Consider the following 22,785-nt stretch of genomic DNA (forward strand, 5'->3'; position numbering starts at 1 on the left):
CATCCACCCAACGTCCCCAAGCCCTATCTCTTGACCATTCCACCCCCTCCACCCCCAAACAAGTTCAAAATATTCTGCTTGCATTTATGGTCCATCAGTTCATGAACCTCTTCAAAGCAAGTTCATGAAAATCTAAAATTAGCAAGATTAATTACCTCTTCGGAAACATCACTGTTTTCAATTTGAACACTCGATTCTGCGCTCTGAAAAGAAGATTTCTCCAGTGACGTTAAATCCTTCCTTTGAGAATTTGGCAAGAAGAACAAAAGACTCCGACGGTTTCCACTTCCAGATGATATAACTTGATCCAAGTAATAGGAAACAATCAGAAATACCACCCATTCAATTGACATGATAATCAGAACCTCTCTCATGCCATTATTGCTGTTACTAAGATACTCCCAGAACATCCCAGAAGTCCCTACCATATATCCCCCTCGTGCGTACTGGGACAGCTCATATAACCCACGATACAGAGAGAAGCCAGGGTATAATTCCATGAAAATTACCCAACCACCTATTCCCAAAAAAAAACATGTTAAATTTGGTGAACACGAGAGATACATGTAGAATCCAAATAGTGTGACTACAAAAACAATTATGCCTCAATCTTAAAAAAGGGTCGGCTACACAAATCCTCAACCAGGTTTCCTCATTTAAGCTCAACTCATGTGATCAACATACCAAATATAATTAATCAATGAAAAACAATTAGCCTGAAAAGAAAATTGCTTGAAGTGATCCACCAGGAATATCTAATTCTACTGAAACACAATTTGGAACAGAAAAACAGCCAGAATTGTCCAAATCACCAAACCAGTTGCGGAATTAAACCACATTGGTTGTCCAAAATAAATGATGGTGACAGGCTATGACGGATCAGAATTACGCCATTCTTTTCGAAGGTATTTGTAAGAAGTGTCTTTGGAAGTGAATAGGGAACATTAAGTACATATTTTTTGAATTTCTGGGCATTTTACCCCTATAAACATAATCTATTAAAGATAGCCTGAAAAATATGAAAGGATAGCCGTGCTTCATTGGTCATAGTACAAAGAGCCAAATGATCTCAAAGAGAAGCAAACTGATCGCATGCCTAATTTGTAGAGCTAATTTTAGGCCTTCAACGCGTGGACATTCGCTGTTTCCTTCACCTTGAGCTGATCTCAGTATTTTTCTATTTCGATCTTCTAAAGCTACTCGGGAGAAAAGGAAAAAATAATGTCAAAGTCTACATCTAGAGTTGCCATCTCCAAATAGCTAGTACATTGTTCATATGGACCGAAACAGTGAGTAAGATACGGAAAATAATTTTTATCTCCCTTGTTTAAGTTGGAGGATTAAACTTAAGTTTCCAATGCTAATTTTATCTGGCCCGCTTTGAACCAAATCCAAGAGGTATTAAGCAGTCTTTAGCATGTTATATAAAAGATAACAGTTCAAGAAAGTGGAATATCTGGTGGCTCGTTCAGAGAGAAATGAATTCTAGATGCTTCGAAGAGAAGTACAAATCAGTAGAAAGAATCAAATTTGATTGTCTTGTATTGTTTCATTTTTGGTGCAAGGTAGAAACACTGTTAGAATTCATAGAATCCCTTTAAGGATTGTAAAGGCTAGAGGGCCACACTTTTGGTAGAAAAAACTATGCTTTTGCTCACCTGTACAGTATTCTGAGCACTTTTCATACTGTTCTAATAGTAAAATCCTTACCTTTTCAAATAGAAAAAGTGTAAGATAAAGTAATTGAGATAACCTACTTACGAGGAAATGATGCATCATCAACTAGGGACTGGAACAGGAGAAAACCCAGGATACCCGTCCCAAAGACAATTGTATAGGCAACAACTGCAATATCCAAATGTTACAGTTATTATTCATGAAAATCAGTTTCCTTTTGAATTGATTACTCATGTACTGTGAAGGACTTTTACAGAGTTCTACACAGACACCAACCTGCGGCAGTCTTCAGATTTGAAAATACTGCAGCTAATAGAAAGGCCATAGATATTTGCAAGTTTGTGAAGACAAAGTAAAAGATGCACTGGACACTGTATGAATTCAGCTTGAAAATTGTTAACCCTGTAAAACAAGAAAAAATATTGAACCAGCTCGTGTAAACGTAAAAGAAGCAGCTGAACTGTAGACTGCAGTACCTGTCAATACACCAAATCCAAAGTAACAGGACATGTAGATTAAAGAAATGACAAGAAAATACGCATAAGTAATCATCCAATAAGGAACATCCCCAAGGCCATGCATCTTCATCATGATCCTTAACTTCCTTTGCTTCTCATAAACCAGAGATGATAATATAACCTACATTAAAATCACTTTTGTCATATATGGAGACCGAAAAAAGATTTTAGCAGCTCTGTAGTCACGTAACTCTTTAACTCTTAGAAAGGAAGTAACTAATATTCTTTTCTTAAATACAAAGAGTGGATTTGAAATACTGGATTAGAACTCTAATGCCACAAATGAAAAGAATAATAGCATACGAGTGGATAAACTCAATTTTCTATAACAACTGAAACTCATAAACTAAATATATGGACCACTAAAATAACTTCAACTGGAAAGAAAGTAAATGATCAAGACACCAGAAACTTCTAATAAATGATAAATACAAAAAAAATCCTCTAGAAAAGCGTCTTTGTCACAACCATGCAACTATTCACAAACTAGACAAATATTTACCGGAAATACTTGTAGAATGACCCATGTATAGAAGACAATATTGAGAAAGGTAGATAGGTCGCTTGGCCTCATGTAGCCGCCAGGAACTGGCATCTCAGCTACAAAATCTAGAACCATCTTTGTAGAGGAACCACGTAAAAATTGGAGATAAGCATTTGTTACCTACATAGAAAAGCATAAAATATCATATTTCCTATATGCTGTGAACAGCATTCAAAGATTAACTTATTTTATATTACAAGATTTTTAAACTAGAAAAGGTGCAATACATTGCATCAAGCAGAAGGCCTTTAAATTCTGGCACCAAGCATTAGAACTTAGATCATGTTAGTATTTGCCAGCACATATTTACTTAGAAACCAAGATGTGTGCTTCATCTTTAAGTTATTCGCTACACAGTCATTCTAACAGTTATTACTTATAAATTTCAAACATTTGGATACACATATTTTTTCTCTTTTATCAACATAATTCCTCATGATCCCTAATTGTCTTGTGATTCAAATTCATAATACTACTCCCCTTTAAATATATGCACTCTCACCATAGTGAGTGGAAGGCTTTTTACCAAAGCTTGTGGTAAGGAGAAACATAATTTTGATGCTGAAAATGAAGATATAGGTTCATTTGTAAGCAGCAAGCTACACCTGCTAAGTACAATCTAACAATGGATTGAAAAGAAATTAAGAAGATCTAAGCTATGTAGAACCTTTTTCTTTATTAGTAAAGCTTCTACTAGCTGCATAAAAAAGGATATAAGGATATACCATGTTCTCAGAACGCGGTATTCTCAACAATTCAGGTTCATGATTGAAAAGATTGGACCCATAAGTAGAATTGAATTGAATGTTGACATTGAAATTCTCTCCACTTGTATCCAAGAAATCATAAGCTGTGGGAGACAAAAAAAGTATCAATAGGAGGAACGTAAAGATATGAAACTATAAAGTTCAGACATCTAAGAGAATAACCTGCCAAAATTTCGTTTAGTATCCCCTCTGTATTTCCTTCTCTGTATCCTTTGAATAGCTCATCGTTAATCTCAGCAGAGCTGTTCCGCCACAAATTTAAACCTTCCACGCATATGACATCTAAAGTTGGCATAGAAGTGAAATCAGTGCATTTTACATACTTCTGGTGTTTAAAAAATCTCACAAGGAGAAAGAATACACTATACAAAAGCAAATAGAAGGCCTGGCAGACAGAGAATGAGCATATAAAACTCAAATAAAAGTTTTGCGGAGTAAGCATGAGAAAGGATTGGACTTGACTGGCTTCATATTTAAAATGTTTTTAAATGCACAAATTTTGATGGCATTGCAAAATATGAAAATAAAACAGAGAAATTGGTAGACATCATGCTCTAAAGACATTAGCACCAATAGATAGTATTAAAGGACATTACCAGTTTCTGATGTGGAGTTTCTGAAGGGTGAAGCAGAACATTGAGGTCGAACATGATAGAGTAAGTTGCTATCCACCCTATCATCGCCGGCGTCTGTCCCCTGGAATATTTCCAAAATCACGTAATGCACAGTGGTAATAAGAAAACATAATAAGCAGAATAAAATTTCAAAATTGCTACAACCAGATCCAACAACCAAGACCAAGATACAAGAATAAGAAACAAAAAAACAAGAAAGAAAATGAGGCAATAATCAGAATCAAAAGGAAAGAGAACTCACGAAAATGCCATCAGCAATAGTCTGGTAATCACTTGTTGAATGTGGTTCTGGAGAATCTATGAACATCTTCCCAGCCACACCTACCAAAATTCACAAATTAAATTTAGAAAAAGATAAGTCCCAGTCCTATCTTCCTATTTTTTTTAAACAACCCTGATGTCCTGGCTAGCTTGCGCACACTTGGACTTGCACTAATTCCATGGGGCTCCTACTAACTCCCACCAGCACCAATACTAGGTAACCCTAAATGTCTTCCTTTAGTTCCCGTTTGGCCATAAATTTTAAAGTTAAAACTTGAAAATTGAAGTTTTGCGAGTCGAAGTCCCAAAAAAACCCCAAAAACAGGTCTGATAAAATATTTGGAGATAATCAGATGTTCAAAACTCGATCAAATTTCATGGCCAAACTCATATAAATGAAGATAATTTTTCAAAATCTACCATAAAACTCTAGCTTAATGTACTAAAAGTAGCAATGCAATGTATAAAAAACACAAAAAAAAAAAACTTATACTTTCTCCAATGGTTCTGTTGTTCCCTGTGATGAGTACAGTTACGGGGCATGAACCAGTTCCTCTGCAAGATGCATCAGGCAGTCCAGAAAACGGCATTGAATCAGTCATCACCGCACGAAATTGAGGAGAAGGAATTTGCAATAAAGGAGGCCATGCAAGTTGAATTATGGGGTCTTTTTTCAATCTGTCTGTCTTGTTGGAGTAGCTTTGAAAAGACCCTAGAAGTATAAACAGAATTGCTGGAAACAAAATCACCTTCAAGTGTGACCTCGCATGCCGCCTCTGCAAAATTCAAAATCAAACCCATGAAATTAACCACAAAAAAAATTAAAATTGGAAACAGATACAGAATTCAATTGATGATCATTCAGAATTGTTGAACTAACGTGATATACGAGATTCTTGCGGAACAGAGCATTAGTTTGGTTCCAAAAATGAGCCATTGATGAAACAACTTTTACGTTGTTTTTTTCAAGAAGACGAAAAGGAGAAAAAATTATCGGTCCTTAAAAACAAGATGAACAACTGTGCATAGCTGCAACTATAAGTACATTTTTGGAGTTTCGACTTTACCGATGACTATGAGCTGAAGCCATCTGTAAGGTTCTTTTACAGATTTTCTTAATACCAAAAATACCCTTGTTTGAAAGTCTAAAATGCCCCTGACCATGATTTTTGTCTTATATTTTGCTGTCTTGGCTGGCATCATCACAAATGTTGGATAAAATTTGTCTTTAAAAAGTCTGTTTGACCAAGAAAATTAATTTTTGAAGATTTTCATTTGTAAAACTTTAATTTTTTTTCCAAATAAAGTATATGTCCAAATGCAAAGCAAAAATTTAACTTTTCAAATTTTAAATTTGTTTGAATGTCTAAAATGCCCGCGTCTTAATTCTTGTCTCATATTTTCCTATCTTAGAGTGCCCGATCAATATATAGGACAGTCAAATTCCATAGTTAAAATGAAAATTTAAGCTTTCTTACAAAAAAATTGTCAGCATTCATCAGCGATATAGCAGCATTTTACCAACTTTGAGTTGTATAATTTTGGTGTTTAATTAGTCGATATTGATATTGATTTCAATTTTTTATTTTTTTTCATGAACCATATTGTTGTTGTTATTATTATTATTATTAATATCATCATGATCTACTAACACATCTCATGATAATTTTGATATTTGTAAAAAGATCACCTAACATTCTAATTTGAACTTCATTCTGCTATTTGGTCAATTCCAATCTACGAGCTTTGTTGTTGGAAAAGGAGAGGTAATTAATTAAGGAAGAACAATTTTCTGATATTGGCCTTTCAAATTCCCATTTAAAGAGCAATTCTTCCTCGTGCAAGTTTCCCATAAAGAGAGCAATTCTTTCTTTCTTTGTTCTTTTTTATTTCTTCAATAATAAAATTCCTAACTATTGATAGTGACATTTATGTACATTTTCTCTTTTTGTTCTACTAAATGTATGTATAATTCAATGATGCAATTAATGTTTCTTAAAATCCTTAAAGACTTAATCCCTAATGGAAATTTAATTTTTGAAACATTGGGTATCACAAGTAAAACACTCTATTTCGTGAAAAATAACAAAAGTTCACCATCAATTACAATTTGCTTTTTACCCGATTAAGTAGCTTGTTTTAGCTAAATTTCATCCTTTTGTTTTAAAAAATATATTAATATATTATTTATTTTTTACTTCTTTTGTGAATTTACTTTTTTATATTTGACACATCTTCATAAAAAAAAACTCTCCGCAACTAAATATATTTTATCAAGATTTTTTTTTTCAAGAATGAAGATAGTTGAAGGCTTATGCTAAATATTAATTCACTATAACCTTTCAATTATCTTCATTCTTGAAAATACATATTTTTTGTATTTTAACATAGCGCTAGGCGGTGCATATTCTAATTAATCAAGTTTCAATGTAAATATCAAACATTAAATCAGAAATATTGAAAAAATGAAGTACTTACTCCATTTCAATTTATGTTATACCATTTGATTTGACATAATTTTTGATTTTTTTTAGATTTGTCGTGTAAAATAAAATTTAAATATTTGTGATACTATAAATTATTTTATTAAGGGTGAAACGAAATTTATCAGTTACTTCATCCGTCCATTTTATTTATTCACCACACTAAAAATATATATTCACTTTTACTTGTTTAATTCAAAAAGTTAATAGATAATCTATTACTTAATTCCTAATTTACTATTATTATTAATTATTATAATCTTTTTTCAAAATATTAAACTTATTATACTTAAAGGTAACACATATAGAAAATTTATCATTATATTAATGATATGCCAAATCAAATATGAAGAAATAAAAATGGATTAAAAGGTGACATATATAGAAAATTTATTATTATATTAATTGCTTATTAATGATGTGCCAAAATCAAATATGAAAGAAACAAAAATGGATAGAAATGTATTTTAGTAGTATTGGAGAAGGGCAAACTATTATGGCTCAAAGGGCAGAATAGTCTTTCCCAATGTGAAAATGGCGGAAGTATTTAAAACGGTTATGCAAGAAAGGACTTTGGCTTCCCCGTAAAAACAATATGAACAAAACAATCGCCATTTGCCTTCCTTATTAGCTTCATCAACTTGCTCCATTTTTTAACCCTAAAAAAACTCTTAATTCCTTGAAAAAACAGAGTGATTTATGGCAATGGAGTTGCAGCAAAGAGGATTTTCTCTGTTTTGGCAACAAACAATTGCTTTACTGAAGAAGAATTTCTTGCTGTCAATGAGAAGCAAAAGAGCCACATTTCTTCAGTTGTTCTCTTCGTTGTTCTTCCTAGGCCTTTTATTTGGAATCCAAAAAGGTATGGATTTTCGTTCTAAACATCCTTCCACCATCCGTGCAGTCAATGATCCTCAGCCTCTTACGAATCCTCCGATACCGCCGTGTGAACACAAGTTCTTTATTAAACATCCGTGTTATGACTTTGTGTGGAGTGGAAGTGGTAACCAAAGAATTCAATCCATTGTTTCTGGAATTTTGGCTAATAATCCAGGTCGACCTATTCCTTCAACCAAGGTATAATTTTTAATTTACTTTCTGTTTACAGCAGCCCGTTGATTTTGCACCTTCTAACATCTCGAGTTTAAAATTATCCTCTGGCTTTTGCCATCACGATTTTTCTCTTCCTGTAAACCCCTTTTATAGATTTGCGGCTTAGATATGAATGGATAAAATGATCAAGTGTTTAATTTACAGTCAAAATTGATATAAAAGAAAAACAATTTACACCATACATGAAGTGTGTTGAGTTTAAATCACTTCATTGTGAGATGGGAATTTAGTCTTTGTATATGGTCTTGGATAATTCTCACCTCACGAGCTAGTTTTTTGGGACTGAGTTAGGCTCAAGGTCCATTTCTTATGGTAGCATTAGAGTCAGACCCATCCCAATTCTTGGTTGACCGGATGTTGGTCCCCATATGTTATTTGTCCACACTCCTGGTGGCAGGTTTGGGTATGCCGGGAGGGGCAGGGTGTTAAGTTTGTCCCACCACAATTGTGGGATAAGGATTTTTGGACAAGTCTTACCTCATGAGCTAGCTTTTGGGGTTGAGTTAGGCCAAGATCCATTTCTTATCAAAGTATTCCAGCTAGTGTGTGTGAGTGGGTGGAGGGTCGGGGAGAGTGGTCATATGTGTAGTCAACCTTCACATTGCATTTCTGCAAAGAGGCTATTGTCACGCGCATGATCTAGAGAGGATACCGAAGGAGAAACTCTACCATTGTGTTGTTTTCTTTCTTTTTACTAACTGTACCTATAATTCTGTCTTCGATCTCATTAAGGTGGACTAAAGACCAAGCCAATATCAATTAAAAATAAGAAAACTCATTACAACTAGGAAATTGAACAAATGTTTTCTCATTACACTATTTTAACTGATAAAGTCTCTGTGTCTACCCTATTTTATAATCCTTCTTCCTTATGTAATGGAGCACAATGTAAGTGTTATTTCCAGCTCAGTAAAATTCATTTTGTTTTCTATCATAAAAGATATTATGGCAGGCGTTGCAGTTTGTCAAGACGATCTATTTTCAATTTAAAGACAAGCATGGACAGCGTAGAATTTGATTAAGGATATAGGGGATTCATGGTCTTGGAATGAATAAAGCCAAATCATTGTTCTTTTGCTTTATCAATTTAAGAATGAGATACAAGTTGGTAGCTCTTTGATCTTCAAATTGTTCATTGGGTATGTGGCTGCCACTAATGTTTTTATTTTTCAGGTCAAGTCATTTGGCACAAAAGATGATTTGAACAATTGGCTTCTCAGTGATCCAATGCGTACCCCTGGAGCTTTGCATTTTGTGGAACGAAATGCCACAGTTATAAGTTATGGTGTAGTAACAAATACTTCTACATACATTCAAGTTCCAAGGGCATCTGAAGATCCAACATTCAAAGTCCAACTTCCCCTTCAACTAGCTGCATCAAGAGAAATTGCGAGGTCATTGCTTGGAGGTAGTATAAGATAGCAGTTTTCCTTTATAATGATCATTAATAAATTCCGGAGATAATTTTATCAAAATAAAACATCACATCCTGCCTTCACAGATTCAAAGTTCAGCTGGAATGTTGGTCTCAAGGAATTTGCGCGTCCTGCATTACAAGATCCTGAAGCTGGAGACTCATTTCAAGATTCTTCATTTGGTAATGTTTTCAGTCCAATATTCTTCTATGCAGTATCTATGTTCGGCTTCGTATTCCAGATTAGCACAATGGTTCTCGAGAAGGAGCTCAAACTTCGCCAGGTAATAACCCGTATTTGTGAGAGTCTTGGATTTTTATATTCAACCTTTTCCTGATTTCCAATTTGATACACAGGCAATGACTGTGATGGGACTTTTTGATTCTGCTTATTGGTGTTCGTGGCTTCTATGGGAGGGAATTATGACATTCCTTTCATCACTCCTCATAGTTCTTTTTGGAATGATGTTTCAGCTTCACCTTTTCTTGAAAAACAGCTTTTTGATTGTTCTACTTCTGTTCTTTCTTTTCCAATTGAACATGGTGAGTTCCTTCTGATTACAGAGATACCATATATGACTAGTTTAGCCACCATTGCAGTATATCAGGACTGAAAGCCTTTTGCATCTTGATGTGCTAGGTTGGTTTTGCCTTCTTAATATCAAACTTCATCCGCAAGTCCGCTTCAACTACCTCCGCTAGCTTTGCCATATTTGTAATTGGTTGTGGGACTCAGGCAAGTCAATTCTCAGATCTAAACTTCCAAAACTTATAAATGGATCTTATAACACATTTTTAATTCTCTTGCAGGCATTTGCAGGGGGGCTCTATGGTGACACAGATCATAAAACCAGATATAGAAGAATACTTTGGTCCTTCTTTCCGCCCAATCCCTTTTCAGGAGGTCTATATCTGTTATTATCTGCAGTAGAACATGGCGGGATCAGCTGGAGTAGGCTATCCCCGTGTGACGATTCAACCTGCTATTCAATGGTATAGTAGAGTTTTAATTTTAATTTCTCTTTTTTAGTTTTTAGGAAAATAATCTTTCAACTTTTGATCTTTTTTGAAGTCTAATTCTCCATGTATCCAAATTCCAAGATGATAAGAGATCCTAAAAAATTGTTTCTCTGCTTTATCTCTTGTGTATGCATGTTAAAACTTATCACCCTCTTTCTTCTTTCTATAATCAAGTTGTTTGACCATTTCCTGAACTATTTTGCCTTGCTAGCTCCATTACTATCGATGGCTCATCGCAACGTTCTTCCTGTGGCTTGTTTTGGCTATCTACCTTGACAATATCCTACCGAACTCAGCAGGTGTAAGAAAACCCTTTTATTATTTTCTGAAACCTGAATATTGGACAGGAAGAGGTGAAGAAAAGTTTAAAGGTACTACAGAATTTTTTACTTTATTAGTCTTATTTCCTCAGTATTTTTATTGACATCCTTCAGTAACCAGGCTTTATATTCTTTTAAAATTCAGAAAATTCCCTATGTTGTGGTTCTGGTTCTGTGCCTCCAAATGACAGTTTTTCGCAAGATGATGAAGATGTTCTTGATGAGGAAAACAAGGTGAAACAACAAGTGAAGGAAGACAATGTTGATCCAAATGTTGCTGTGCAACTACATGACCTTTATAAGATGTATTCTCGGACAATAAACTTTAGTTGCCATTCTTGTTGCCTTCTCTGTTGCTACTGTAGATGCAAGATTAAGAAACCCTTTAAGGCTGTCCAGGTGAATATTCCTATGCTCCTTTGCTTGTTAGTAGTATTTGGGTGAATTGAATGAGAAAATTAGAATTTCTTTATCCTAGCAATAAATCATCTGATATTGGACTTCCACAGTTGACTTAGTTGATTGATAGTTGATTTTTGTGCATCTCTTTCTAGTAAGATGGCTTGACCCTTGACGTGATATAAGATGCACATTTTTCGAGTTTTATCATTTAGCATCTGCACTTGAAATAAGTGAAGGCATCATCCACATGGTTTTCATCAAGCATATCTGCAGTCTGCTTCCCTGCAGGCTACAATATTAAGACAGCAAAAACATTGGCAAATTTCTCAATTTTCATCATTGCACTCATTGAAATATGCGTTGCAATGAAAGTGGCACTTTTTATTCAGGGACTCTGGTTAAATCTTGAGAAGGATCAATTATTCTGTCTCCTCGGACCAAATGGAGCTGGAAAAACAACTGTAATTAGTTGCTTGACTGGTATAATTCCGGTCACTCAGGGAAATGGTAATAGCTTTTCTTTTAAAAGTTCCAAGTTAGACCATGTTCTCTTTTGATTGAGCATGAATTGCTTAACTTATATATGTTGATTTCTGACAGCACTAATCTATGGAAACTCTGTCCGAAGTTCGGTTGGTATCTCCAACATAAGAAAGCTGATTGGAGTCTGCTCACAGGTAGCGATTTGAGTCTTCAAACAAGTTCTGCACTCTTTCTTGGCTTGGTTTTTCTTCCTTTGACTTTGTGTGGCCATACTTCAGTTTGACACACTTTGGGATGCATTATCTGGACAAGAGCACCTTGAACTTTTTGCCACCATCAAAGGCTTATCCCGAACATCAAAAAGATCAGTAAGTATCCGAAACCATCCTTACTCCTTCTCGGGGTAAAAGAATGCGAAATGATTAATTATATTTAAATATTTGTGACTTCACTGGCCTATATTCATAAGTCTTACATGTCTGCATCCTAAATAGATTGCCACAATTTTTCATTGACTCTTTGATTGAACAACTGGCTATTGCATATGACTTCTCACTAAAAACTTCGATTTACTTGAATGGTAGGAAGCTAAAAAACTGTTGGCTGATGTGAAGCTTGATGATGTCGCCAAAGTGAGAGCAGGAAGCTACAGTGGTGGAATGAAACGTCGCCTCAGTTTAGGAATAGCATTGATTGGAAATCCAAAAGTTCTCTTTTTAGATGAACCAGTATGCAATTTTTAGAAGCTTTAATCTAGTATAATCAATGTTCAATTTGTTTCTTCAATCCTGAGGTAAATTCATGCAACTTGTAGACAACAGGTATGGATCCTATAACTCGGAGGCATATCTGGAGTGTAATTGAGGCTGCAAAGCAAGGGCGTTCTATTATTCTGACGACACATTCTATGGAGGAAGCTGATATTTTATCAGATCGCATTGGAATTATGGCAAGGGGTAGACTTCGTTGCATTGGAACATCAACCTTGCTGAAGTCTCGATTCGGAGCTGGATTTATAGCTAAAATTAGCTTCAGTAAAGTTGCTAATGATGTAAATGCCATGGAAAATACGATAGACAGCAAGCATCACGAGGCTGTCAAAGAGTTCTTCAGACAGGTGCTTTCTAGTAATTAAGCTTTTAAAAATTCTATTCAATGTATAAACAAGTGTTCTTGACTGAATTTATTGGTTTTACAGCGTATAGATGTCACACCAAAAGACGAAGATAAATCCTTCTTGACTTTCATCATCCCTCATGAGAAGGAGAAGCTACTCGAAGTAAGTACCTCGACAAGGTTGCTTTAAGAAAACGTAACATGTATTTCGATCACTCAATACTATGTGTCCTGATATTATTTGCACATTTGTATCAGAATTTCTTTGCAGAGCTAGACAACAGAAAAACGGAGTTTGGCATATTAAATATCCAAATCGGTCTTTCAACGCTTGAAGAAGTGTTCTTGAGTATTGCAAAGAAGGCAGAGCTAGAAGTGGCTGCATCAGAAGAAACTATCAAGCCACTGATTTTACCATCAGGAACTACACTTCAAGTAGGTGCACCACTTTGGTATTATATTTATGTTACGGATTTAACTCATATACACTGACCGTATAAATTTCTTTTTACACTATCGGAAGTTTTCACTTATCCAGTAAACAAGAAAGATGAAAAACAAACTCTATTGATTTGCATTACAATTGCAATATAGGTACCTGTAGGATCAAAGTATGTGGAGATCCCAGGCACAATTTCTGCGGAGAATCCTCGAGGACTTATGGTTGAGGTTTATTGGGAGCAGGATGATGATGGCAATCTCTGCATTTCAGGCCATTCAGATGAAACTCCAGTTCCACCTAATCTTCAAATATCAACTTCCCGTTTAGTTACTGCCAAGCCAAGAGTGTAAGATTGAGAACAGTGACCAGTTTTTAAAGTATTTATTTCTGTTTTTATTTTTTTTCTCAAGAACATATGTTGTAGATGAAGATTTTAAATGTACTTTTAAAATCTTAGACAGTAATTGCGCAAACTTTTTTTTGTTTTTTCTCAATTGTCTCGTGTATTGTGTTAGATCATCATTCATCGCGTCTAAAACAGTAGAAGAATTTTGATCAGCTGGGAGAAACGAGAGGTGCATGAGAGGTTTTTTGTTGTTACTGATCTATACAAGTAAATAGAAGTGTAGGATAGAAGACTTGTGCTTGATTCCTATTTTAACAATTCAATTTAAAATGAAATATAATGGTATTCATAATTCAATGTGATATCATAGGGAGAATTTTGTGTCAAGTGTTACCATCACTGAAGTGATAACTATAGCAAGTAAAGCTTAGGCTGGGAGCAGAGCCACTGTTGTAGTTACCAGTTTGGCAAAATTCAGTTGTTCTGATATGTACGGCTAAAGAATATGCAATTTTCACCCGAAAGTGGCTCAGTGATTTGAACTTGAGACTTTCAAGTTGGAGATCTCAACTTTGAAACCCCTTGTCACCGAAAGCAATGAATTTGCCTTCTGGGTCGAATTGGTCGCACCAGGCTTGCCTAGTGTGGATTTCTCTCTTGTGTGGTTTGTGAGCTATTGCATAGGAGCGGAGTTCTACCCTTTGTGCACCGCAGGTTTCCCTTTTGTCATAAAAAAAAAGAACATGCAATTTTCTAAGAAATCTAAGATGGGGTGTTGTAGATCATTGTTTTAATCACTAATACAAGGTCTGTTTTGAACTTGTTCTGTCCTCACGTCATGACATATTGGTTTACTTTTACTTCTCACATTGAGCATTTCAATATCAACAATATTTCTTTCGACCAGTTTTGAAAGAAATATTCGTATATAACAGCTCAATAGTTTTTTTTACAAAACAATGAAATTATTAAACAAAAATCGGAACAATAAAATAAATAATAAAAAGAAAACAAAAACCGGAAATTAAAGCATGACAACCCACAATTTATTTTTTAATTCCTTAATTTTCTCCCCCTCTCTTATTTACCTTCCATAAATATCTCTAATATAGTTACTGCTTCTCTCTCATAATTCTAATCAAAATCAAACTCTATACCTCCATTATTTTAAAAGTGCGTTCAATAGAAAATATAAATATTTTTTCAATTTTAATTTAGCATGACGGGAGATGGAATGAAACATGTATTCACCATAATAATTGCTTCGATTATAATTGTTTTAAAGTATATTTATTGGTTTATTGATTTAATTTTTTTTATAAACATATATTAGTATACCTTTATTGATTGGTGTTTTTTGGATGGGATCTGTAAAACATAAACTATATTGTTCTCAATTGCTTTGCACTATACGTAGGTACTCGTCTACTCGTCTATAGTTAAATTATTGGTTAATTAGTGGTTTATGTAATGGTGTAGTTGATATATTTTGGATGCATATGTTTTTTAGTTTGTGGCGTATATACACCAAACCATTATGGTGTATTTTTGTTGAATTTTTATGTTATTTATCGAATTGTTCAGCCAAGTAGTGTTATTTATTTTGTATCTACCGAAAATAAAACTACCAACAAATATAAAATAAGATTTTATAAAGTTTTGTTATATGACCGTGGTTAGTTTGTTTATTGGTATTGTTTGATTAGTTTGTGGTGCAAATGATGATGTATATCAATGTGAAGTGTACACAAATTTTTAATCCTAACATACACCATAATAATTGTAAATTATACCAAAATTTATACCAATTCTGCATAGCATTTAAACCAGTAAATCAATTTTAGCATTATTTATCATAAATTATACCACTATAATACACAAATATAAGTTTGGATTGTTTTAGATATATTTATTGGTTTTATTTTGATTTAACTTTTTTATAAACATATATTGTTATAGCTTTATTGATTGGTATTTTTTGGATGGAATCTAAAATGTGGGGTACAACAAGTATGCATCAGTTTTTTAATTATTATTTTTTTAGTTTGATTGCTAAAATATATAGTTATTTTTTTATTGTTTTAAGGTTTTTTTTGTTGTTTTTGTTGCTTGATTTTTTATGTAAATAGATGTGTTAACCATGAAAAATATTGCCTAAATGAATGCTTCATATGTTGTTTGGCACACAAATTTTAATTAATTTAATTATATAAAATGATTGGAAAATTCTTGGTTAAATTATGGTGTATATCTTGGTTTAGTTTATGTATTTCGTATTATAGTGCATTGTCCACCAAAATTTAATCATAATGTGAAATATTGTTCAAGATAGCAATGTTAAACTATTATGTGCACTTTTTTTTTAATTAAGTTGATTATACTTTTTTTAAAAATGGTAATTTTTTGGTTATTTTGTGATGTATATATTGGTGTATGTCATATATTATATATTAGATTGAACCGTACACTAAAGCATCACCATATTTAACACCAAAGCATCACCATATTTTACACCAAAGCATCACCATATTTTACACCAAAGCGTCACCATACTGTACACCAAAGCGTCACCATATTATAAAGGGAAAATTGTATATAATAACAAACTATTAATTCAAATTCAATGCTATAAATATAGTTTGATTTAATTGTACCTCATAGCAAACTGTTGCTATTTCACCTCTTTCCTGGTGAATCTCGCTCGCCACTCTCGTTCTCTCCCTTGCCTCTCTCATTTTTTATTCAAACGCAAGTGTATAAAGTGTGTTTGTGTATAAAGCGAGAGAAAATTGTACATATACATATATTTTCGTTCCCTTCTCTCCCCTCTCCCAGATCTCGCTCACTCGCCTCTTTCACTTTATACAATTGATCTTTTTGTATATGTATACCAAAGCAGATTATACAACTGCTTTCTTTTGTATATGTATAGCGAAATATACATATTTTATGTTTGCTATGGAGCGCAATTATGCAAACTTTGTTATAGCATACAAATATGAATTTTGTGTTTACTATATGTGAAAGTTGCTTTATTATATACCATATCTAATTAATTTGTAATTTAAAAAATTATAAACAAGTGGTTGATTATGGTGTTATACATTGTTGTAGGTTAGTATGTGTCTAACTATTTATCGAAATGTATCGCAAGAATGTATGTGGATTTCAAGATTGAAGGAGTGATAAATGACACAAACACCAAAAAGACGTTTACCAAATAGATACAACACTTTGTAATTAATTTTATTTTTTTATGAATGAAATTTTTACTAATAGTAGTGATTTTTTCATATATCTTGGTAATAATTATTTATTAATTCGATGATAAATATTGATAGATAGTTGATAATATTATGGTGTAAGGCAACATATAGTTGAAATATATGACAAAAATTAATGTTATAGTCATGATTTTTACTTCATGTGCGATTTAATTATTTGTTGGTGTAAGTTACTCATTGTGATTAAAAATAATTGTACACCAAACTTAATCTACAATGTACAGTATTTAATATACTTTTTAACGGTGCTTTGAGTGTGATAGTTTATAATAGGAATAAAATTTGATTATATTTTATTATAAGTTATTTAGTATAGTTACAAAAAAAATGGTCACCAATATAATACAAAATCTATACCATTTAATATACTCATTCCCCTTAACTAACATATATAAAATTGAAGAGAGAAGTAAAATTAGATCTTCCCATAATAATTGAAATTAAACTAAAGAGAGAGAAAAAAAAACTTTTTCCAATAGTAATTATATGAAATTAATAAGAAACGTGCTTAATGATAGAGATGATACATTTTCACTCCCTAAAAATTAGCAACAAATTATAAAAAGATAATTAAAAAAGAACGTAATTGAAGGGCTGAGAGAAAAAATTAGCATCAAAATCTAAAAAGATAATTTTAAAAAACGTAATTGAAGAGAGAGAAAAATATTTTTTTACCATAGTAATTGTATCAAGTAAGAAAGAGAAAAAAAATCTTTAAGTAAAAGAAATGTATGCAATTATAATTGTGATTGATAATACTAAATAGGTAAAAATAATAAATAATGAGTTCCATAAAAATCAGCCAACTAAGACCAAAGAAAATAGGTATAAAAACGTGTGAAGATATATATATTTAATAAATTGTCATATTTATAATTAAAATGTTATTGTTGTAAATAAAAAGAGTAGACTGATATTATGTAAATTAAAATCTTTAAGTTAAATATTCTTTGTAATTTTTCCGTTTCCAACACTCATCTTATTAGCTATCCAAAGAAAATAAATGGAAAGTATAACAACAAAAATGTAAATATAATTTGGGAGTGAATGAATAGTATATACGCCTTCAAATCACAGCTTCTGCTTGAAATCAAAGTTCTAATTGTGTTTTCAGTTTCACAAACAGACCCCGGTTAGCGGACTTGAAAGACCATTATTTGCAAATCAAGTCAAACAAATGTGCTCAAAATTCAAAAACAAGAAGAAAAAAAAAACACGAAACAACATGTAATAATAAGCCAGGTTCATGAAGAGTTAATCATGAAAAAAATTTCGGACAGCAAGATTAAAACACATACATTCCACGCATCTTTAGTTTAAAATCATAGGATTCAAAAGTCGTTCTACTATTTTATGCTCCGTGCCAAAAATGGCAAACATCTAGAGTATATAATGTAATATACATATAGTTTTCATTATTTTTAATCCGTGGCTATAGTTTCACAAAATTTTGCTATTCGGTTTCCTAATTGTATAATTCGGTTCCTGATTGTATAAATCCAGAATTTGTATAATTCAGTTCCTGATTGTATAAATTTAGAATTTGTATATGCTTACCCTAGCTATTTGTATACGATTTATGAAAAATTTATAATAAATTACCCCATTTGTATATTGGCAAGCAAAATATACAAACACAGTTCTGAAAAAATCTTAAATGTATAAATACAAAATTTGTATATGCTTACCATGTTTGTATATTCGCAAGTGAATTATACAAATTGTAGCCTCCATTTGTATATAACTTGTTTGTACATTTGTAATCGAAATATACAAACCGAAGCCTCCATAACACATGAAACTATAGTTATTAGTACAATTACCAAAACTACAGTTATAAAGCCTTAATCCTTATCATGTATATTACCTTTGTTATTTCTCATCAGATTTGTGAATTTTAACCAAAAGAGCGTCGAATTCGCCAACTCAGCCCGTCAGCAATGTGCATCAACGGTAAGGAATTGTTCAAAATTTGAAAACCCAAATTGAAAGTCTGTATTGGGCCCACAAGATGGGCCCAACCCAAAGAGCCGTTCCAATATTCCCAACTTTTTTTTTTTCATTATTTCCGGCTTTTGATTTGATTTTGAAGCAGTTCCTACCTTTCCCGCTCAGACGCTGAATATAAAGCAACAATTTCCTCAGTTTCCCAATCATCCATCTTCACTTACCAAATTCTCTCGTCTATTGAAACCCTAGAATTCATCATGGACGATTCCGCTAAAGATCAATCCTCTGTTTCTGGTATTCGCTCTGTTAATTTCTCTGTGCTTTTTATGGCAAAATCTATGATTGATTATATATATCTGTATGTATATGTGTGTGAATGAGTTTTTCATTTGCAGCAAAGGCTAAGCAATCATCATCAGCAAAGCTTCTGCGGTATCCGTTGCGATCGACCTCTAAATCGAAGGAGGAGAAGTTGCCTCTGACTGATTCCTCCAACTCTTCTGCTTCGGCGAGGTTTTTAATCTCTGTAAATCTGCAATTTCTTCATTTAGATATCTGATATATGTATGTGCTGATTAGATTATACGTAAGATGAATTTTGGATTGAAATTGCGTTGTATGCAGATAAATAATTGAGTGGAATTTTTTTCTGGTCTTTTACTGTTTCGTTCGGGTTCAACAATTAGGATATAACTTATTATATGGTACTGATTGGAAATAGAAAAAATTCAATGAATTTGCAGATAGAACCTTCTTCCATATGAAATGAGGTGAAATCTTATTGATCCAATGATCATTGCTGGCTGTTTGACCTATTATATTATTCAGTGAGGAGTTTTCAAGCTTAATCACCTGCTTTGTGAAGCTTTTCGTTTTTATGGTGCTGGAAGAAATTTTTCTGACCTGTATGTGGCTTACAGAATCAGTAGATGCTTCATCTCTGAGCGAAATTTGAATGACAGTGTGTGGTTGAAATTTTTAGTTTTCTGTTTATATTGATACGTGCTACTCTCTGCTTACCTTTCATTTGGCTGGTTTTGATGTATTAACTCGCCTTTTACTTTTAGTTTGTGAAGTTTCTGCATTTCATTTTAGGAACTTGAACATAAAGAGTTTTAACTTCTTGTTGCCATTTTTGGTACTTGTAAGTGTAACAAGAAATAAGTCATAATTTTTAAGAGCCACGGCCAGTGACTTCTAAACATCGTGAACTAATGAAAGCTACTTCAGACAAAGGCTGTCAAAGATGCAACTTCCTCCAAGTCTTCTTAAACTATTTCAATTGCTAAGCCTTATTGGGTGTCCCCTAATTCTGCACTAACATCAATCTCTGCTTCATTTGTCTTTCAGGGTAAGACCTGCATCAAGTGTCAGTAAGAGTGTTGCTGCTCTTCCCCTCTCTGGGAAGGAAAAATCGGCGAAGCCTCCAAGAAGGCTGTCTGTTCCCTCCAAGTCAATTGCCAGCCCTGCTTCTAGACCACTTGGCATTATAACCAAGGAACCAAAGAAAATAGGGAAACCCATTTCCGAGACTAGAGCAAAGAGATCTCCTAGTAACCAAGGAAAATCGGATACACCACAATCAAATGTTTCAAATTCCTCAAATAGAAAGAAATATGACCTTATATCCTCAGCTTCCTATTGGTTATCACAGATTAAGCTTTCTGAATCTACTTCTAAGCATTCAATTTCCCTGGGCTTTTTCAAACTTGCTTTGGAGGCTGGCTCTGAGGTATGATACTGTATCTTCTCCCACATGAATTTAAACACTTCATTGAAGAAATAGTGAGCTCATTGAAATATTACTAGGACACCTTCCTTTAGTTGATCTGCCTTTCAACCACAGTAAAATCTCTGAAGATTTTGTAGTGACTTAGTGCTATAGATTTCAATATTCTATTATTCTCTCGCTTCCTTCGTTTAGCAAAGACTATATTTTTAAGATTAAATTATTGATTTCAGTTAATAAGATCATTGCTCGGCTTCCTTGCATTGCAATGCGGGTTACAAAATCTCAGTTTCAGAAACAACTTGGCTCTTGTAGCTGGTAAATCGAACCAATATGATCGGAAGTATTTGACGCTTTTTTGCTAACATTTCAGCCTCTTCAGCGTCTGAGAGATGAGCTGAAATCTTATGTGCAACGGCATACCCTTGTTGAACTTGAGGAGCCTGTGAAACAATTGTTTGATAGCTATAGCATCCTCCAAAATTCTGAGCAGTTGCAAGTTTCCGAGACTTGTTCTCATGTGCCTAAAGATGGGTCAGGTTCATCTGATAGTGACGTTCATAGCTCTTCTTCTGTTGTGAACACTGAGAGACTGCAAACCAAAGTCTTGAACAAAGCCTCTACTAAAGCTGCACAAGTGAAAGAACCAACCAAGCCGAAGCCTTCAAAGATTGGAAGCACTCCTAGGACCCGGAATTCTGTAAACAAAATTGCTGCAGCTGCGAAATCTATATCACCCAAAACTGGAGGTCATACCACAAAAGAGAAACTTCAAAAACCTGTTGAGCCAGAACCAAATAAGGATAAGGTGAAAAGACAGGGAAAGATATCTGCTCAAGGAGAAGGTAGTTAAAGAGCGTACCTTTACCTTCTTTGGTTAAAAATCACTCAGCTGTTTGAGTTAAAAGTTAGTTAATTGTATTTTTATTTCACAGGGCCTGTCGATGCCTGCATTTCAGAGACAGTCCTCGAAGAAGATAAAGAAAATCTGGTAAGGGGCAAAATATGGTTTTTCATTTTGATGAGTTGTATTTCTACCTTTTTATCACATTTTGGTTGTACTGACTGCTATAAATTACTTACAGGATGCTCCACAAACAGAAGTGATTAGCACCTAAGGTTTTTGGCAGGAAGCTTTTCTTTTTAAAATCATATCAGAGGCCAAGGTGGAAGTATTTGAATCTGGAGTGTGCATTCCAATATTGGATTTGGTGTGTTTCATTTGTTTATTCTTAATTTTAAAAGAAAAATTACCGAACCATTATACAGTTGTGTCTAGTCTGTTCGTATTGGAATTCATGCAAGACGTACAGTGTGTTCTTTTTTACTCAACAGCTTCTATGGTCTTGCAGTTGAATATTACTTGGAAGTAATTATACCTGCGGTATATACATTGTGATATTATCATATGGATTACAGTATATTGAATGAGCTTTTGATTTAAGATCGCAGTGACATCCTGGGGAATCTTTGATTCCTTTAGTTCGAGTTATTTTTCCTCCAAATTGTGTTTTTCATCTTTGTAATAAATAGCATGAAATCAACGGAAGGTTGTTTGAATTTGTCTGGTTCTTAATCCTACTACCCAGCATCCTCAAGTGCGGTCTAGCAGTCTAGTGCGGTGTGTTTGCATCGTTACATGCATATATCTTTTATGCTTGCTATATATAGTACTATATTAGTAGGCATAATACATATATTGGATTCTAAATTTGGCTACTTCAAATTTTAACTTTGACTTCCAACTTTCATAGTGCACAAACATACACTTTAACTATCCAACTATTAAATAAATAAACACGCAATTTTTGTAGTCAAAGAGTGTGAAATGCAAATGCTCCAATGTGTATTAGTGAGCCACTCAATGGCTGCCAACTAATTAAATATTTTACACGTCGATTTTAGAAATAAAAAAATCAAAATTAATTTTAATTTATATACAAGAATCAAAATTAATTCCTCCTAATTTTTCCCTTTTCTTCATCATGTTTTTTAATCCTCTTTTGTAATCCCGAAATAGCAATTCTAGCGTGTTCAGTATAATCAAGTTCACACCACCTAAAAAACTTGCATCCAACATGTTTAAGAAGAACAAATTCACTATCAAAATTGAATCTTGAGAACTAAAATTTAAACAAAAAAAAATGTCTTAAATGGAACCATACTCGACCATCTTCACATCCAAGAAACCAACAACCTGGATTGCTTGCAGACCAAGAAATCTTCATTATAGCTCTTTTTCCACAATGACAAAAAAAATATAGAAACCATTTGCACTAAA

At 33.5% G+C, this 22,785-nt stretch overlaps 3 protein-coding genes across 3 annotated transcripts in view; 2 read left to right on the top strand and 1 right to left on the bottom strand.

Annotated features, from left to right (window-relative positions):
• The window catches only part of LOC102603420 (ABC transporter A family member 7-like), a 9,440-nt gene extending 3,984 nt beyond the window's left edge, over positions 1-5,456 (bottom strand). The window contains exons 1-11 of the mRNA XM_006354768.2: positions 5,283-5,456; positions 4,896-5,178; positions 4,383-4,462; positions 4,103-4,202; positions 3,669-3,788; positions 3,465-3,589; positions 2,698-2,859; positions 2,154-2,316; positions 1,954-2,079; positions 1,762-1,845; positions 156-517 (exon numbers count right to left, since the gene is read on the bottom strand). Coding sequence (XP_006354830.1) covers positions 156-517; positions 1,762-1,845; positions 1,954-2,079; positions 2,154-2,316; positions 2,698-2,859; positions 3,465-3,589; positions 3,669-3,788; positions 4,103-4,202; positions 4,383-4,462; positions 4,896-5,178; positions 5,283-5,339 — 1,662 coding nt within the window. The 5' untranslated portion in view covers positions 5,340-5,456. The remainder of the gene's footprint in view (positions 1-155; positions 518-1,761; positions 1,846-1,953; positions 2,080-2,153; positions 2,317-2,697; positions 2,860-3,464; positions 3,590-3,668; positions 3,789-4,102; positions 4,203-4,382; positions 4,463-4,895; positions 5,179-5,282) is intronic.
• Positions 5,457-7,480: 2,024 nt separating this feature from the next.
• LOC102603755 (ABC transporter A family member 11-like) lies at positions 7,481-13,651 on the top strand. The gene is made up of 16 exons (XM_006354769.2): positions 7,481-7,962; positions 9,172-9,406; positions 9,500-9,696; positions 9,770-9,955; positions 10,053-10,148; positions 10,223-10,405; positions 10,644-10,803; positions 10,898-11,151; positions 11,544-11,661; positions 11,755-11,831; positions 11,916-12,005; positions 12,222-12,365; positions 12,452-12,754; positions 12,836-12,916; positions 13,012-13,188; positions 13,348-13,651. Exons 1-16 carry the CDS (start codon positions 7,585-7,587, stop codon positions 13,543-13,545), a joined length of 2,877 nt encoding a protein of 958 aa, XP_006354831.2. The 5' UTR covers positions 7,481-7,584; the 3' UTR covers positions 13,546-13,651.
• Positions 13,652-18,922: 5,271 nt separating this feature from the next.
• LOC107061964 (uncharacterized) lies at positions 18,923-21,959 on the top strand. The gene is made up of 6 exons (XM_015312031.1): positions 18,923-19,069; positions 19,171-19,288; positions 20,126-20,507; positions 20,878-21,349; positions 21,440-21,495; positions 21,590-21,959. The coding sequence occupies exons 1-6, from the start codon at positions 19,033-19,035 to the stop codon at positions 21,620-21,622; spliced, it is 1,098 nt and encodes a 365-aa protein (XP_015167517.1). The 5' UTR covers positions 18,923-19,032; the 3' UTR covers positions 21,623-21,959.
• The last annotated feature ends 826 nt before the right edge of the window (positions 21,960-22,785 follow it).

The sequence above is a fragment of the Solanum tuberosum genome, unplaced genomic scaffold (genome assembly GCF_000226075.1).
Source record: "Solanum tuberosum cultivar DM 1-3 516 R44 unplaced genomic scaffold, SolTub_3.0 scf00180, whole genome shotgun sequence".
In the NCBI taxonomy this organism is placed as follows: domain Eukaryota; kingdom Viridiplantae; phylum Streptophyta; class Magnoliopsida; order Solanales; family Solanaceae; genus Solanum; species Solanum tuberosum.

Coding starts and splice junctions, on each gene's coding strand:
- LOC102603755 (XM_006354769.2), top strand. CDS start 7,585: ATGGCAATGGAGTTGCAGCAAAGAGGATTTTCTCTGTTTTGGCAACAA. Junction 10,149..10,222: donor TAATTGGTTGTGGGACTCAG/GCAAGTCAATTC, acceptor ATTCTCTTGCAG/GCATTTGCAGGGGGGCTCTA. Junction 11,832..11,915: donor TGATTGGAGTCTGCTCACAG/GTAGCGATTTGA, acceptor GCCATACTTCAG/TTTGACACACTTTGGGATGC.
- LOC107061964 (XM_015312031.1), top strand. CDS start 19,033: ATGGACGATTCCGCTAAAGATCAATCCTCTGTTTCTG. Junction 19,289..20,125: donor AACTCTTCTGCTTCGGCGAG/GTTTTTAATCTC, acceptor TTTGTCTTTCAG/GGTAAGACCTGCATCAAGTG. Junction 21,496..21,589: donor AAGAAGATAAAGAAAATCTG/GTAAGGGGCAAA, acceptor AATTACTTACAG/GATGCTCCACAAACAGAAGT.